At 44.0% G+C, this 17,913-nt stretch overlaps 1 protein-coding gene across 19 annotated transcripts in view; it reads left to right on the forward strand.

Moving 5' to 3' along the window:
- The window catches only part of dtnb (dystrobrevin beta), a 448,064-nt gene that overhangs the window by 218,379 nt on the left and 211,772 nt on the right, over positions 1-17,913 (forward strand). For 18 of the 19 annotated variants that reach the window (XM_033021441.1, XM_033021431.1, XM_033021442.1 and 15 more), the window contains 2 exons: positions 9,196-9,301; positions 17,390-17,556. In XM_033021441.1, the coding sequence (XP_032877332.1) occupies positions 9,196-9,301; positions 17,390-17,556 (273 nt within the window). The remainder of the gene's footprint in view (positions 1-9,195; positions 9,302-17,389; positions 17,557-17,913) is intronic. The other variant, XM_033021433.1, reaches the window with a different exon arrangement.

Consider the following 17,913-nt stretch of genomic DNA (forward strand, 5'->3'; position numbering starts at 1 on the left):
ATCTACTATAAATTGTCCATAAAGCAATCACTGAAATGAATGTGCTCATTAACTAAGAATTCACAACCCTGTGGGCTAGAATATTACAAAGATTCACAATCTCCTTTGAAGACATTTCTTCTCATTTCAGATCAAACGCAATTTTTAAAATCCTGAGCCCATGTTCCATCATTCTGGCTCCTCCAGAGAAAAAAACCTTTATATTCATGAATTATATCCATGCAATTGTTATTGTTGGAAAGTCCACATAATGTTGACAACGGGTGCTTTTGAACAATCAAATCCATGGGCTATTGATCTAGAGGTTCTTGTGTGACCCATGGAGTCGTGCCGAACTCTGTTTTGAGATCAACATGTGAAAGGGACCTCATCCCAGATTGGCAGCAAGATGTGCCTTCCTGCCAGTTACAGCAAGCGCACATGTTGTCAACATTGCGAGTATATTTCTCTATCCCAAAGTGCATGCCTGTCTCTCAGTTATTAGAAATGACCCCATGTCTACCCTTGTCACCTGAGATATCTTTCTGCAGTGTGTTAAGCAGTGTGGTAGCTTGGTACATATATGTATGCAAAAGCTCTATTGCATTTAACATAAAAATATATATATTAACATTATTTTACTTGCATTGTGTAAATCTGACTTTCACTGTTTAATGAAATAATCCTGCGTAACAGAAATAAATATTAAGACAAAGTATTTGCCAGGTTCTTGTATTTCCACAAGAGGGCAGTGTTACCTGCGTCCTCGTGGACTGCACACAGTTAGAATCACAGGTTCCTACATTATTTTTTTCTGTTATCATTCTTTGCTTCTTGAAAAGGGAAATTGTGAAAATTTCCAAGTTAATTTGTCACCCTGAGTTCCTCCAATGACTCTCACATTTTGGTTACCAAGGCTTGGGTATCCGCACCAATCACACTTGCATTTCCATCACCACCACTTACTTCTCTCCTTCAAGGCAGCTTCTTTGACCAAGCATCTGGCCACCATTCCTGCTGTGAGCCCTGGCTCAAAGCCATTTTGGGATTGCAAAGTGTGCTTCCTATATATATTTTTTAAAGGATATTAATTCAAAATGCTGTCCTGATGAATAACACTGACCTTTATTTGTTAAACTTCACTCCAACAAATGAAATCTGTGAGGATGGAAGATAAATGGGATAGCACTCTGGTCAAATAGGAGGCTGTGTATGATGGCACTTTTGGTTGGAACAGAGTTGCCGACGTTTACTTTAGTCTGAGGTGCTTTTCCATCTCAGGAATCTTTATTTGATTTGGGACTGTTTTGGTGGGAAAGGATGAAAAATTAGCTTTCCTGATGTTTCTGCAAAGCAGCTTCAAATTCAACATGGAAATGTTACTGCAATTGTCCCTCATGTCTTTACATATCGGGTCCATTATGAAATTTTGCAGCATTGTCGTGGTAGAAATATAAAACAGCTTAATATTTGAAATCTCAGAAATTATGTGTCTGCTAATAAAGATGTGGAAACTTTTATTTCATTTATATTTGAAATATTATACTTTGGGCATTGGTGAAACTGTAGAAACAACATGTTATATTTAAACATTATATCTTATTGTCAGATATTGATTTGTTGCGCAGTGCAGCTGTGGAGGGGAGGTTTTGATTATAACAAATAATAAAGAGGGTTGTGCAACCAACATTTCTTTGTTCATGTGTATTCTTCAGAGACAATCAAGGTTTAGTATTGCATTGAAAAGCTTTACCAAAAGAAAATTGTGATGATCGTGTTTAAAATGTATCTGTAAAGTTGGAGTGAATATTATTGAGTCAATGACTGTCTAAAGCACAGGTTGTTCTCTCTTTTGTTGCATCTTTCAATGCATTGCCGACCACCTCAGAGGTTTGCACCACAGATGGATTTTCCAAGTCCTTTGGTGTGAACAAGCCTTTCATGTCATTTTTAGTCCTTGATGGCAGAAACATAATGCATCACAAATAACAAAGTAGCACAACTATTTCTTAACTTGGCCTTGAAGTGAATTGGATTAAAATTTACAATAGACACAAAGAACTGCAGATGCTGGTTTACAAAAATAATCACAGTCATGGAGTAATTTCTTGGGTCAGGCAATATCTCCGAAGAACATGGACAGTCAACATTTCGGGTCCAGGTGTGATAAACTCAACAGCGATAAGACAGAATTCCTCCTCATAGGCTCCAAAGCCACACTCAGCAAAATCAATAACCCCACTCTCACCATCGACGGCACCACTGTCTCCCCATCTCCCCAGGCCCGCAACCTTGGCGTGATCTTTGATTCCACCCTCTCCCTTGAGCCTCACATCCGCCATGTCATTAAAACCTCCTTCTTTCATCTCCGCAACATCGCCAAACTCAGACCCTCTCTCACACCGCCCGCTGCTGAAAGACTCATTCATGCCTTCATCTCCTCCCGACTGGACTATTGCAACTCACTTCTCCTTGGCATCAGCTCCACCTACATCAACCGACTCCAACTGGTCCAGAACGCAGCCGCCCGACTCATCACCCATACCAAATCCTGGCATCACATCACTCCAGTCCTCAAACAACTTCACTGGCTTCCCATCTCCCACCGGATCACCTACAAAATCCTGATCTTCACCTACAAAGCCCTCCACCATCTGGCCCCCCCATATCTCATTGACCTCCTCTCCCCCTACCAACCCTCACGGTACCTCAGATCCACATCAGCCGGTCTCCTCTCCATCCACAAGTCCAACCTCCGCAGTTTTGGGGACAGAGCCTTCTCCAGGGCAGCTCCCAGGCTCTGGAACTCCCTCCCCCAACTGATCCGCAATTCCGTGTCCCTCACCATCTTCCAGTCCCGCCTCAAGACCCATCTCTTCACCTCTGCCTATCCTTAGCCCCACGTCCCCGTCCCTTTTCATCTGTGCATTAATTGCCTCATACTGTGTTTTGTATTGAATTCTGTCTTTACTTTGTGTACTAGTCATGTCTCTACTATTTATTTCATTCCCCTTACATGTTTTTCCTCTACCTGCTCAATTTTTGTAAGGTGTCCTTGAGACTCTTGAAAGGCGCCCATAAATAAAATTAATTATTATTATTATTATTATAAGTGGATACGGGTGAGAGGGGTTTGATTGTATGATGTGCCACTTATGGACAGCTGAATGCGGAAATTGTGAAAATGCTATCTTAATTGTTACTCTCTTTTTCAGCTCCTTTTAGAAACATAGAAAATAGGTACAGTAGGCCATTTGTCCCTTCAAGCGAGCACCGCCATTCAATAATATCAAAGCTAATCAACCAAAATCATTCCCCCGTTCTGGCTCTTTCCCCTTATTCCTTGATTGCCTTTAGCCTAACTCGCTCTTGAAAACATCCAGTGAATTGGCCTCCCCTGCCTTCTGTGGCATATAATTCCACAGACTTACAACTCTCTGGGTGAAAAAGTCTTGCCTCATCTCAGTCCTAAATGGCCTACCCCTTATTCTTAAACTGTGGCCCCTGGTTCTGGACTCCCCCAACATGGGGAACAGAATGGCAGGCAGTGGCGAGTGGAGTGTCGCAAGGCTCGGTGTTGGGGCCGCAACTGTTTACCATATATATTAATGATTTGGAAGAGGGAATTGGGAGCAACACCAGCAAGTTTGCGGATGACTGCGCCGCCGTTGCCGAAGCTCTGGTCCGGTCCCCGGTCTCCGGTAGGAAAGGCTGCGCCAATCCATATGGTAGGGGGGCGAGGACGCCACTCGGAGAAATAGTCACATCCTCGCCAGGAAGTGACTGGGAAGCGGTTTCCCCCTTACCCCTCCCCCCTCCCCCACATAGAAAAACGAAAGAATCCCCAAACAAAACTATTTAGACAAACTAAAATAAAAAAAAGATAGGAAAAAACAGACAGGCTGTAGGCAGAGGTGCCTTCAATGCAGAGCCCCTAGTGGAGAATGAATGGCTGTGCTGGCTCGAAGGGCCGAATGGCCTCCTCTTGCACTTATTTTCTATGTTTCTATGAGTGACTATATTCATGTATGGAAATCAGATTATAATTCATGCTGTTATGCCTAAATGTATATATTAAATACTTTATTGATCCCTTCAGGGAAATTCAGATGTCCAGAAGCCCCCAACCAACAAACCCACACATTCAAAACTAACGCAGACAGAAAATACCTAAAATACAATGTGGACAATACCTGAGAGCAATAAATACTTAAAAAGACCAATAATAAACAATTAAAAAATGCAAAAACGCATCCCCCCACAGCCTAGCGGTCAGTATTATAAAATCTAATGGCTGCAGGTGTGAAGGACCTCCTGAACTGCTCCGTTCTACAACCAGGGAGAGGAGCCGGTTGTTGTTCCGAGTGCTCTTTTGACTCTCCAGAATTACATGGAGGGGATGCCCGGGGTTTTCCAGGATGACCTGCACCTTGCGCCTCATATGCCTCTCAAGCACATCCATCCCAGAGTCCACTCTCCCCTCCAGCACTGAGCTATCCCGTTTTACCAGTTTGTCCAGTTTCTTATTGTTTATCACACTGATGCTGTTGCCCCAGCAGACAACAGCGTAAAAAATGACACTTGCAACCACAGTATTGTAAAACATGTACAGCATATCATTACGCACATTGAATGATTTTAGCCTTCTGAGGAAAAAGAGTCTGCTCTGGCCTTTTTTTGTAGAGGGGGTCAGAGTTGACAGACCAGTCCAGTTTGTTATCAAGGTGCACTCCAAGGTATTTATATGTCTGCGCCACCTCAATGTCAGCCCCTGCAGCGTTGACTGGCTGAAGTTAACCACCATCTCTTTAGTCTTGCTTGTATTCAGGATGAGACAGTTCTCTTTACTCCAGGCACAGAAGGCACTGGTCAAGTCCCTGTATTCCTCCTCATGCCCATTCCTTACACATGCCACAATTGCTGTGTCATCTGAATATTTCTGTACGTGGCATATGTCAGACTTATAATTGAACTCTGCAGTATACAGGGTGAAGAGGAACGGGGCCAGAACCGTTCCGTGTGGGGCTCCAACATTGCACACCACTGTCCCGGAAACACAGTCCCCCAGCTTAACAAACTGTGGTCGACCTGTCAGGTAGTTGTATATCCAGGAGGTAAAGGTGGAGTCCACTGCCATCTTCTTAAGCTTGTCTTTCAGAATCAGGGGCTGGATGGTGTTGAACGCACTTGAAAAGTTGTAGGTGCTGGGACCAGTGCCGTGTCTCACCTATCACACCATCTGTATGGAGGAAACTAAGCTACTTTTTCCCCCCCCAAAATCATCCTGCGGGCCGGTAGTTTGACAGCCCTGCTTTAAACCAGTGCCCTCTAGTTCTTGAATCACATATCCCGGGAAAAAGACTGTGCATTCACCTTATATATTCCCCTCATAGTTTTTACTCGCCTCTAAAACAATTTTTGCTTTATTTCGAACTTTCAGCACCTGCAGATTTTTGAGCGTGAGAAATTTGTGATCAGCGTGAGAATTTTGTGAAATGTGTGACTCTCACGCTCAATGCTTGAGAGTTGGCAGCCCTGTCTAGCCTGTCCAATCTTCTAAGCATTTTATATGTTTCTATAAGATCCCCTCTCATTCTTCTAAATTTGAGCGATGTACAAGCACACCCAGGTCTCGTTGCACATCTCCTTCTCCTAATCTGACACCATGCAGATAATAATCTGCCTTCCTGTTCTTGCCACCAAAGTGGATAACCTCACATTTATCCACACTATACTGCATCTGCCATGCATCTGCCCACTCACCCAACCTATCGAAGTCACCCTGCATCCTCATAGCATCCTCATCGAGGCTCACACTGCCACCCAGCTTTATGTCATCCGCTAACTTGGAGATGTCACATTTAATTCCCTCTTCTAAATCGTTAATATATATTGTAAACAACTGGGGTCCCAGCACAGAGCCTTGCGGCACCCCACTAGTCACTGCCTGTCATTCTGAAAAGGAGTTGTTAATTCCTACTCTTTGCTACCTGTTTGCCAACCAGTTCTCTATCCATCCACTGGGCGGCACCATCAGCGATGGCAGCCTTGCCAACAGTCTGTCTGTCTTTTCATCTTTTTTGTTATTTTTAGGGTGTTTTAAAAATTTGTGTTAATGTTCTCTGGTTTGTTTTATGTGGGGGGAGGTAGTCAGAGGAAACTTTTTTTCAATCTCTTATCTTGCCGGAGATACAATTGTTTACCGGATCGTATCTCCGGTCGCTCTGCGGTCTAACATCATGGAGTTTGAGACCTTGCTTGGGACTGACTTTGAGCCCCACCACGGGGACGTGGACTTACTATTGCGGCCGATCCCTTGCCTGGGATCGATGCTCCAATCGCGGCCTGCGGATTTCACGATCGAGGAGCTTGCAGTGTTGGGTAGAGACTGATGTCGGGAAGCTTCAAAGTTGTACAAGGTTCAACCAGCCCCGATCCGGGGTCGATCGCCCAGCACGGGGGAGCTAAGACTCCCCTCCCAATGCAGGAGCTTAATTGCCCTGATGCGGAGGGCCCGACCGCCGGCTACGGGAGCCAAGAGTCTCGAGGCCCCTGACAGCAGGAGATCAAAGGGAAGAGATTGAACTATTTTTTCACCTTCCATCACAGTGAGGAATGTGGAGGTCACTGTGATGGATGTTTATGTTAAAATGTATTTTGTGTGTCTTGTTGCTTTTTATTGGTATGATGACTGTATGGCAAATCAAATTCCTCGTATGTTGCAAAACATACTTGGAAAATAAAATATGATTATGATTATGATGTCAATACCCTACCCCCAATGCCATGTGCTCTGATTTTGCACATTATTCTCTTGTGTGGGACCTTGTCAAAGGCTTTGTGAAAGGCCAGATACACCACATCCACTGGCTCTCCCTTATCCATTCTACTTGTTACATCCTCAAAATATTCCAAAAGATAAGGCAAGCATGATTTCCCCTTTATAAATCCATGCTGACTTTGACCGATCCTGTCACTGCTTTCCAGATGCGCTGCAAAAACATCTTTAATAATCGACTCCAGCAACTTCCCCACTGTCGATGTAGTGCTAACTGGTCTATAATTCCCTGTTTTCTCTCTCCCTCCTTTCTCAAAAAGTGGAGTTACATTGGGTACCCTCCAGTCCACAGGAACTGTCGTGAGAACATTGGCAGGGCTCTCGCTTAACTTTTTTTCCCTGTTGCCAGCTGGGCAACCTTGGCAGCTTTTTAGGTTGCCAAATGACAGTTTAGGTGGTCATTTAAGATGGCTTGCATGACGCGTGCGATAATGTGCTTGGACGAAATGTGTAGTTACCAGTCGGAATTATGCTCAATGAAGCATTCACATATTATTTCTGCTTCAAATAAAGTCACAAACTAAACATATTCACCAATCAAGACATAATATATACCACAATGACATGCAGCAAAATTATAATACAGTATCTCAACTCTTTTTACACATTGCAATGCATGCAATTTCTATTATTTCTTTCCACTTCCAACCAAAAATGTGGTTGGATTATTCAGCGTATGATCAACTTGTGTCAATAAATCCTGGAAGATGATAACATATATGCTTAACCATGCACACTACAGATTGATGCAAGCATGTTTTCTGTGAAGGACCGAAAATTATCATGACATGGCCATAGCATGGGTCGTTATTGCTATTGGTACAGAAACACTCTCGCTTCCCACATAATTTATCCACAACAAAATATACAGGTTACAAGGAATTTTCTAATGGCATTTTATGATTATAGCTGTTAAAACTGACTGTACCCATCTGACAGGTTAAACATTACACTAACTAACAAGAGATGACCAAAGGACATAAATGCAGCAAATCTTCTTTTGGTAATATGTGTCAAAATTTGGTAAAAGGTGTCAAAATGCCACATTACCGGACATTCAGATTAGATGTATGTGTTGTGAACAGCAATGAAGATACCCAGTTTGTAAGCACCAAATTTAAAAATAATTGTTGATAAATGCTTTTTCCATCATTCCCACTTCAGAATTAACATTAAAATTTCAACTGAAATATCTCCTGATCAAATTTGTGATGTATATGACCAACTGTTGAAGTAAAACCTGGATAAATCCAACGTGTAGTTGTGAATGTTGCTCATCAAAATAACAGTACCTATACTTCATATTAAGAGCATTGATTTTCCATTTAAATGAATTCTGTAACAACGTGTCAACGGTAGCAGTGACAATCGAACACTGCAGTTTTAATGTTTCACATGTTCACAATTTAATTAATCCATCTTTTTGGATTAAAACAAATAATAACATTGGGAATTAAAAGATATTTGATTGCATTCCGTTAGGGTCGGGAGGGTGCGAATCAGTGCATGATGGATAGATGGCGGGGGGGGGGGGGGGTGAAAAGGCAATCGGTGCGGATTGGATTGATTCAGGCAGGGGAATTAGTGAGTGTTGGTTGGAGTAGGTAAAAGTGTGAGGTAGAGCGCAGGGGATGGCGGTCGGATTCCCCTTGGTTGTCTGATATCATCTGACATGTTTGTTCATTAAAGGTATATATTGTCTAGAAAAAAATACTGGGTATGGGTATTCACACTGTAATTGTAAATATCTCGGGCTATTTTTGAGGACAAAGTAAATGTTCACACATTCAGGCCATTATATATAGTCAGGGATTAAATATATACAGGTTGACTTTTCCTATTGCATACAATTTTGCATTTGGTGATGATAAGCCAGGAATGAACATTTATCTGATGGAAAATCTAGGACAGATTTCTCTGTGAAAGCCCCACGAGATGCTTGTTCAAATGTCACCTGTCCATGTTCTCCAGAGATGCTGCCTAACCTGCTGAGTTACTCATTTGTATATTGACCAGCATCTGCAGTTCTTTGTTTAGATGTTAAATTGTTGCTTTTGATAAGTGTGGTTTGCCTTTATCTTCAAAACACTGCAGCATTGAGGTGAATCTGAGGAAAGATGTTAAAGCAATTTAGCTGAATTAGAAGATTGGATGGTATAATTGTTTTGAAGGTGTGGGATGGGACAGTTGGTTAGGAAGGACAGCAAAATGTTACATCTTGTCGAGCTGATTCCTCACAGCTCCACGGTAATCAATTCAAAACACTGGTACTGAATGTGTGGACTTTGTGCGTTCTCCCTGTGACCAATTGTGTTTTGTATAGGAATGTACTATCTGCCAAAATGCATGCAACTAATGGTCATGTTCTTTATTTTCAGAAGAAAATTAGCTTGAACATGTTTTTGGATACAATGATGGCTGACCCTCCTCCGCAGTGCCTCGTTTGGTTACCACTCATGCACCGACTTGCCAATGTGGAAAACGGTAAGTTCTGGCAATTAAACTGACTCTATCAAACAGGACTGTACTAATAAACACCAGAGAGACTGCAGCAATGCAAAACATTGGCAGCTCACCACCTGCTTCTCGGTGTTGAGAAACATTGGCCTCCATATTCTGTAAACGAATAAGTAAAAAAAGTCCGCAAAATCTCTTGATCTCTCAAAATCTCTCAAAATATGTTGCTACTGACATCTTTGCCTATGATTTCCAATCTATTGCTCACCATTGAGGAAAAAAAGAACCATATGAAATTAGGAGCTGGTGCCAGCCACATGCTCCTTCAAGTTTGCGTTCAATTTAATAAGATTTGATTGTAACCTCAACTCCACCTTCCTGTTCATTCCTGGTCTTTCAATTCCTTGTTTATGAAGTCTCCCTATGTCTGCCTTAAAAATAGTAAAGACTTTGCTTCCACGAAACTTTGGAGGAAGAGAATTCCAAAGACACTCAACCATTTTGAGAGGGAAAAAATTTGCCGTACCACTTATGTAAATAGATTACCCCTTATTTTTAAAGAGTGATGACACCGGGTGGCGCCTGCAATTGCTACCTCGCCAACAGTCTGTTTGTCCCTTCCTTCTTTGTTATTTGTTAATGTGTTAAATGTATGTTTTTAGTGTTCTTTAGCTTGTTTTACGTGGGACCTGCGGACTTAACATCACGAAGCTGGCGATCCCAGGGATTGACATTGTGGCTCCAACCGCGGAAGCCTGCGGACTAACATCGTGGAGCTTGCGGTCTCTGTTTAGAAACCAACTTCGGGAACTCCAAGCCGCAGGAGATTCGACCACCCCGACACGGGAGTTTGGATCGCCCCAACGCGGGAGTTTGGATCGCCCCGACGCGGGAGCTTCGATCGCCCCGACGCGGGAGTTTGGATCGCCCCGACGCGGGAGCTTCGATCGCCCCGACGCGGGAGCTTCGATCGCCCCGACGCGGGAGCTTCGATCGCCCCGACGCGGGAGTTTGGATCGCCCCGACGCGGGAGCTTCGATCGCCCCGACGCGGGAGCTTCGATCGCCCCGACGCGGGAGTTTGGATCGCCCCGACGCGGGAGTTTGGATCGCCCCGACGCGGGAGTTTGGATCGCCCCGACGCGGGAGCTTCGATTGCCTCGTCGCGGGACCTTCAATCGCCCAGACACGGAGGCTTCGACTGCCGGCTGTAGGAGCTTCGATCGCCCCGACTGCGGAAAGTTCGACTGCCCCGATCGCGGGAGAATAAAAAAGGACGAAGATTGGACTTTGTGGCCTTCCACAGTGAGAAAAGTGGGGAATCTGCTGTGGTGGATGTTAACTTTGATGAGGTTGTGTGTCTTATTCCTTTTTTTTTTAGTATGGCTGTATGGTAATTCATATTTCACTGTACCTTAATTGATACATGTGACAATAAACTGACCTTGAAACCTTGAACCTTGAAACCTTAGTACTAATATTCTCACATGGAAACATTCTTTCCACATTCACACTGTCAAGAACCCTGAGGATATTATGTATTTTAATTAGATCACCAATAAACATCAGTAGATATAAACCTAGCCTCTCAACCTTTTCTCATAAGCCAAACCCTAATTTGGTCCCCTAATTTGAGGAAGGACATTCTTGCTATTGAGGGAGTGCAGCGTAGGTTTACAAGGTTAATTCCCGTGATGGCAGGACTGTCATATGCTGATAGAATGGAGCAGCTGAACTTGTACACTCTGGAGTTTAGAAGGATGAGAGGGTATCTCATTGAAACATATAAGATTGTTAAGGGTTTGGACACGTTAGAGGCAGGAAACATGTTCCCGATGTTGGGGGAGTCCAGAACCAGGGGCCACAGTTTAAGAATAAGGAGTAAGCCATTTAGAACGGAGACGAGGAAACACTTTTTCTCACAGAGAGTGGTGAGTCTGTGGAATTCTCTGCCTCAGAGGGCTGTGGAGGCAGGTTCTCTGGATGCTTTCAAGTGAGAACTAGATAGGGCTCTTAAAAATAATGGAGTCAGGGGATATGGGGAGAAGGCAAGAACGGGGTACTGATTGGGGATGATCAGCCATGATCACATTGAATGGCGGTGTCTAACCCTTCCATTGGAGGTATCAGTTCAGTTAGTCTTCGTTGAACTGCTTCTGATGCTTCAGCATTGTTTATGAGATGAGAAACCAATACTGTACACAGCGATCGCGATGTGGTTGTTGCTGTGCTGGCCCCTCATATCAAATCTCCCATCAGCTTTCTCTGAAAGAAACAGTCCTAATCTCTGTAATCTTGCCTTGTAATTGTTGTCCGTCACAACAAGAAACATTCTTGTAAATCCTTTCAGGACCATCTCTCACATCCTCACGACCTTCATATAATGCGGTGACTTTCAATGTTCTGAATGATTGTCCTATTTTTATGCTGTTAGGGGATGAATTGTTGAAGTACTGCTTTCTGATAACTAATATAAAAATTCATTCCTATAGGTATCGGGGACTGTACCTTTAAGAATCATGTATGGGCAAGTCTATCTTGGGATGACATTATGTGCTGACTGTGGGTTTGTACTTTGTACCCTGCATGATGAGATTAAGTCGTGTTCGATACCTGCGTGATGAGATTAAGTTGTGGTCGATACATCCTTGTTTACTCCATTGTATAAAATAATGAGTTTGAGCGCTGCTTCGGCAGAGAGACTGACTCAGACGCCTGTACTCTGTGCGAACCTCTCTCATGTATTAAACATTCAGATGGATCTAAATTTCTGTGACTGTCGTTGGTTGGGAAAATATTTCTAACATAATTGGCGCCCAACGTGGGGCCCCAATACCTCTGTTGCCTTCTTCCAATAAACCGAGAGCTCTCACTTTAAGGATTTACGGAAGGTGGAAACAGAGTGACGGGGTCCAATCGACACGACCGAGATAAAACTGAATGTTCCGTAGGAAGGGGCCCCCGGGTTAAGTAATTTTGACTTTGTTGAGTTGTACTTTGTTACCTTCCTCGGAGACCAGAAACGACAGACAGAATTGTCTGGGACAATTGAAGAGAGTAGTTGGACTACTCCGGTGACCGGGTCGCCAAAGAAGTCTGGGACTTCAGAGTCAAGTTGGACTTGACAGGGAAAAAGTATCGTCGTACGTCTCGAGGAGGGAATCAGAATGGGCTCGACAAACTGAAAAGGAACCTGACCAGCCTGGAACAGGAAAACCAAAGGTTCGAGGAGATTGTGAAACCAGGCGACTGGGTGTCTATCAAGGTCATCAAAAGAAAAAGGTGGTCGAACCCTCGGTGGGACGGACCTTACCAAGTTCTGCTCACCACACCAACGGCCGTAAGGATCGCGGAGAGACCAACGTGGGTACACATAACACATTGTAAACGAATGAAGGTAAACTCTGAGAACAAAAAGTAACAAGGGAATTAGTGACGGCTGATGGCCTACCAGGGCCCAGTAACGACTAAAACCCGAGTAACTTGTCGTAACCAAAAAAAAAAGAAAAAATCAATCATAAAATGGATTTGGACGACTAGTCTTTGTATGGTTGCAAACGGATGGGATTATGTTATAAAACTTAAGGAAGATAAAACAGGCACGTTCCACATTGACCCATGTAAAGAGTACCCCGGAACGTGGTGTGCCGAAAGAGCCTATGGCACCGATGGAACATACGTGTGCAGAGCCCCGTGCAGCACATGGGGTCAGGTTTTCCAGCACTCTCTCAATAGGGGCTACCAAGGGTGGGGAATGTCAGACGGAACAGACTTACACAGCAGGTGGTCCCTGGTGGTGGCCTCCCCACCCCTCCATCGAAAGAATTGGAAAACCATCATGACAATAAAGAAGCCCAAACAACAGGACGTAGGCAACTACTTCCTTTGTATAGATGTAAGGATGCAGGACCCATGTTGCAAATTCAGAGTAGAGGTCGCCCCACCTGCTTTAAAAGGGCATCAATTATACCGGTGCCCAAGAAGAGTAAGGTGACGTGCCTCAATGACTATCGACCAGTAGCACTAACGCCGGTGGTGATGAAGTGCTTTGAGAGGTTGATCATGGAGCAAATCAACTCCTACATCGACAAAAACCTGGACCCACTGCAGTTCGCGTACCGCCACAACAGATCAACGGTGGATGCGATCTCGCTGGCCCTCCACTCCGCACTGGACCACTTGGACAACAAAAACTCATATGTCAGGCTGTTATTCATTGATTACAGCTCGGCATTTAACACAATCATCCCCTCCAAACTGGTTACCAAACTCGCAGAACTGGGTCTCTGCGCATCCCTCTGCAACTGGATCCTTGACTTCCTCGTCCACAGACCACAGTCTGTTCGTATTGGTGGAAATGTGTCAGCCTCAATAACAATCAGCACGGGAGCACCTCAAGGCTGCGTGCTCAGCCCCCTGCTGTACTCACTCTATACCCATGACTGCGTAGCGAACCACAGTGCGAACTCCATCATCAAGTTCGCTGACGACACCACTATTGTGGGGCGTATCACTGATGGGGATGAGTCAGAGTACAGAAGAGAGATCGAGCAACTGTCCATATGGTGCCAGCGCAATAACCTGGCCCTCAACACCAGCAAAACCAAGGAACTGATTGTGGACTTTGGAAGGAGTAGGAGGGGGACCCACAGCCCCATTTATATCAACGGGTCGATGGTTGAAAGGGTCAAGAGCTTCAAATTCCTGGGCGTGCACATCTCTGAAGATCTTTCCTGGTCCGAGAACACTAATGCAATCATCAAAAAAGCACATCAGCGCCTCTACTTCCTGAGAAGATTACGGAGAGTCGGATTGTCAAGGAAGACTCTCTCTAACTTCTACAGGTGCACAGTCGAGAGCATGCTGACCGGTTGCATCGTGGCTTGGTTCGGCAATTTGAGCGCCCTGGAAAGGAAAAGACAACAAAAAGTTGTAAACACTGCCCAGTCCATCATCGGCTCTGACCTTCCTTCCATCGAGGGGATTTATCGCAGTCGCTGCCTCAAAAAGGCTGGCAGTATCATCAAAGACCCACACCATCCTGGCCACACACTCATCTCCCTGCTACCTTCAGGTAGAAGGTACAGGAGCCTGAAGACTGCAACAACCAGGTTCAGGAATAGTTACTTCCCCTCAGCCATCAGGCTATTAAACCTGGCTCGGACAAAACTCTGATTATTACCAACCACTTTCTGTTATTTGCACTATCAGTTTATTTATTCATGTGTGTATATATTTATATCATGGTATATGGACACATTTATCTGTTTTGTAGTAAATGCCTACTATTTTCTGTGTGCTTAAGCAAAGCAAGAATTTCATTGTCCTACACAGGGACACATGACAATAAACTAACTTGAACTTGAACTTGAAACCAATAGGACCTGAAGAAAGGATTATAAAAATAATTCCAATAAAAGACCTAAGAAAGTCCTTGGAGGTAGAAACGGGATACGCGGACGAAAATACCTGGCTGGAATGGATGAGGTACACGGCAAAAACATTGGGACGAAGTGATTGCTATGCCTGTACATCTGCCAAACCACAACTCATCCCCACCCCATTTCCCCTGAATTTTAGTAACTCCCCAGGAGGGGTCACATGCATGCTGTCCCTGTTCACGGGGAAGGAAGCACCAAAAAATAAAAACTGCTCAGACCTACATTACCTGTACCCGGCAGTGCTGAAAGACATGGTCCCACCACCATTCACCATCCCGACAGGGGGAGGATTTAATTGCTTCTCTAGGTGGAGTGAGGAAGGAAAGGAGTTGGGCAACGTGGGGAACTGTGTAACTACAGTAAAGGTTTCCGGAGTCGAACCAACTACGGGCCCAAGTCCCCTGCTGGAATTAGACGTCAACCTTCTGACACAACAGAAAGTTGGGAGGGCAGATGTATGGTGATACTGTGGAGGTAGGATATTAAGAACAAAGCTACCCCAGAATTGGAAGGGGACGTGCGCAATGACCCAGCTGATAATGCCCTTCGCCCTAGTAACTCTAAGGAGGGACGAAGGAAGAGAGGACCCGGGAAGAATGGAATCAGGGAAAAGAGTAAATCGGGAATTAATTAAGGGATCGTTCGACGCACACATCTACATTGATGAAATCGGGGTTCCTAGGGGGGGTCCCAGATGAGTTTAAGGCCCGAAATCAGATAGCCGCCGGGTTTGAGTCAGTCTTTTTCTGGTGGTCAACCACTAATAAGAATGTAGACTGGATCAACTATCTGTATTACAATCAGCAGCGGTTCATTAACTATACAAGAGATGCCATAAAAGGCATGGCCGAACAATTGGATCGAACTAGCCTAATGGCCTGGCAAAATCGGATGGCCTTAGACATGTTATTAGCGGACAGAGGAGGCATGTGCGTCATGTTTGGCTCATCATGCTGCACCTTAATTCCAAATAATACTGCCCCGGACGGTTCAGTCTCCAGGGCCTTGGCTGGGTTATCATCACTGGCGGAGGAGCTGGCCGAGAACTCCGGGGTAGACACTTCATGGACAGGGTTCCTTGAAAGCTTGTTCGGGAAATGGAAAAATATTGTCATTTCTGCACTAACATCCTTAATAGTGTTTACAGGAATGTTAGCCGGATTGGGATGCTGTATAATTCCCTGTGTTCGAGGGTTGTCTCAAAGACTAATAGAAACAGCCCTTACAAAGAAAATGCAGATGTACGAGTTGGTTCCTCAGAAAGGGATTGAGGAAGAAGAAGTGGACATTGACCTAAGGGATACCTTCATGGCCTGAACGGAACCCCCGCGGATGAACAGATTGCATAAAGTCAAAAGAAAGTGCAATGTTGTGATGGAACCAGGGAGGCGTTCGGGACAGGGGAATTTTTTGAAATTGTTAATAAATTGTTGGATAATTGTATAAACAGGGGGAAAATGATATAAAAATTCATTCCTATAGGTATCGGGGACTGTACCTTTAAGAATCATGTATGGGCAAGTCTATCTTGGGATGACATTATGTGCTGACTGTGGGTTTGTACTTTGTACCCTGCATGATGAGATTAAGTTGTACCCTGCGTGATGAGATTAAGTTGTGGTCCTGTGTGATGAGATTAAGTTGGGGAAAACCGATACCTGCGTGATGAGATTAAGTTATGGTAGATACATCCTTGTTTACTCCATTGTATAAAATAATGAGTTTGGGCACTGCTTCGGGAGAGAGACTCCCTCAGACGCCTGTACTCTGTGCGATCCTCTCTCATGTATTAAACATTCAGTTGGATCTAAATTTCTGTGACTGTCGTTGGTTGGGAAAATATTTCTAACATAACCCATTCTATTCCTTGTTCTCTCTTGGTGTCTTCCTCTGGCCTATGATACATCGACAGAAAAGAATGGGTAATCAGGTATACATTTATTCTATTCTACGACATTGTGTATTGGTGTTCCAGCATTGATTGATGAAGTTATGGCAGAACCAGTTGAGTCCTGATCCTTGAGACAACTTTGAATGTTGAATGTGTTCTTGAACACTTTGAAGGAGAATTTCTCGTAAACGTTACTATCTTCTCTCTGCGTTGTCCGTTGGCACCACCTGGAGATTGACGGTGGGAGACTCAGTGCGATTAATAAGGATTTAGGACCAGCTGATGTCTACAAAGTTAGAGGCAAGGAACTGGTACAAATCTAGCACCATGGAGAAGATAACTTGAAAATACCAATGTTACCTTGTTTTCCACCGTAAGAAAATTCTCATTCATGGTTTCTTTAACCAATTATTTCACATTGCACTGGAAACCTTCTTAGTGTTAAAGGCACAAAGTGCTGGAGTAACTCAGTGGGACAGGCAGCATTTCTGGAGAACATGGATAGGTGATGTTTCGGATCAGGACCCATTTTCATTTCCTGTTTTTTGCAGTCTGGTGGAGCATTTATGTTGCTGCCAAGAGAGTGTAATGGGTTTCTGCTGTCATTGTCACCAATGTCATATCTACCAGCTCCCAGTCTAAAAAAGTTCCCAATTAGAAACATCAGCTACCCATGTTCTCCAGAAATGTTGTCGGACCTGCTGTGTTAGTCAAGCACATTGTTTAATTTTTTTTGAGTCCATCAGTTTACCGGAAAATGTGATTGATTTCCCTTTTGTTGCAGTCTTCCATCCGGTGGAGTGTTCCTATTGTCGCAGTGAGGGTATGATGGGCTTCCGCTACCGTTGTCAGCAATGCCATAACTACCAGCTTTGTCAAACTTGCTTTTGGCGGGGTTATGCCAGCGGCTCCCACAGCAACCAGCATCAAATGAAGGAGCACTCCTCTTGGGTGAGTAGAAGAATGCCTGTTATTTCCCAAAATATGTTCGAGATTTGTGTCATTTTAAAATATCCAAATAAGAATGATGCACACATTAATTGTCCACAGGGTGACTGCATGTCTCTTATTTTACTTTTTGCTACAATTTTACTTTACGTTGAGAGTTTGATAGGTTTATTTCCAGCCGCCCTGGGTTTTTTTAAATTCTCGGATTGTAATAACAGTCGTGAAACTTTCCGCATTTGTAAATGACAACAAAGTGGAAGGCCAAGGAAATTGTGTCTATCTTTGCCTTTGTTCTCTCCCGTTTACAGGAATCAGAAGTGATATTCTCATATTTTGTTTTTACATTTATCATAATGTAGA

Source organism: Amblyraja radiata, chromosome 5 (assembly GCF_010909765.2).
Source record: "Amblyraja radiata isolate CabotCenter1 chromosome 5, sAmbRad1.1.pri, whole genome shotgun sequence".
Classification (NCBI taxonomy): domain Eukaryota; kingdom Metazoa; phylum Chordata; class Chondrichthyes; order Rajiformes; family Rajidae; genus Amblyraja; species Amblyraja radiata.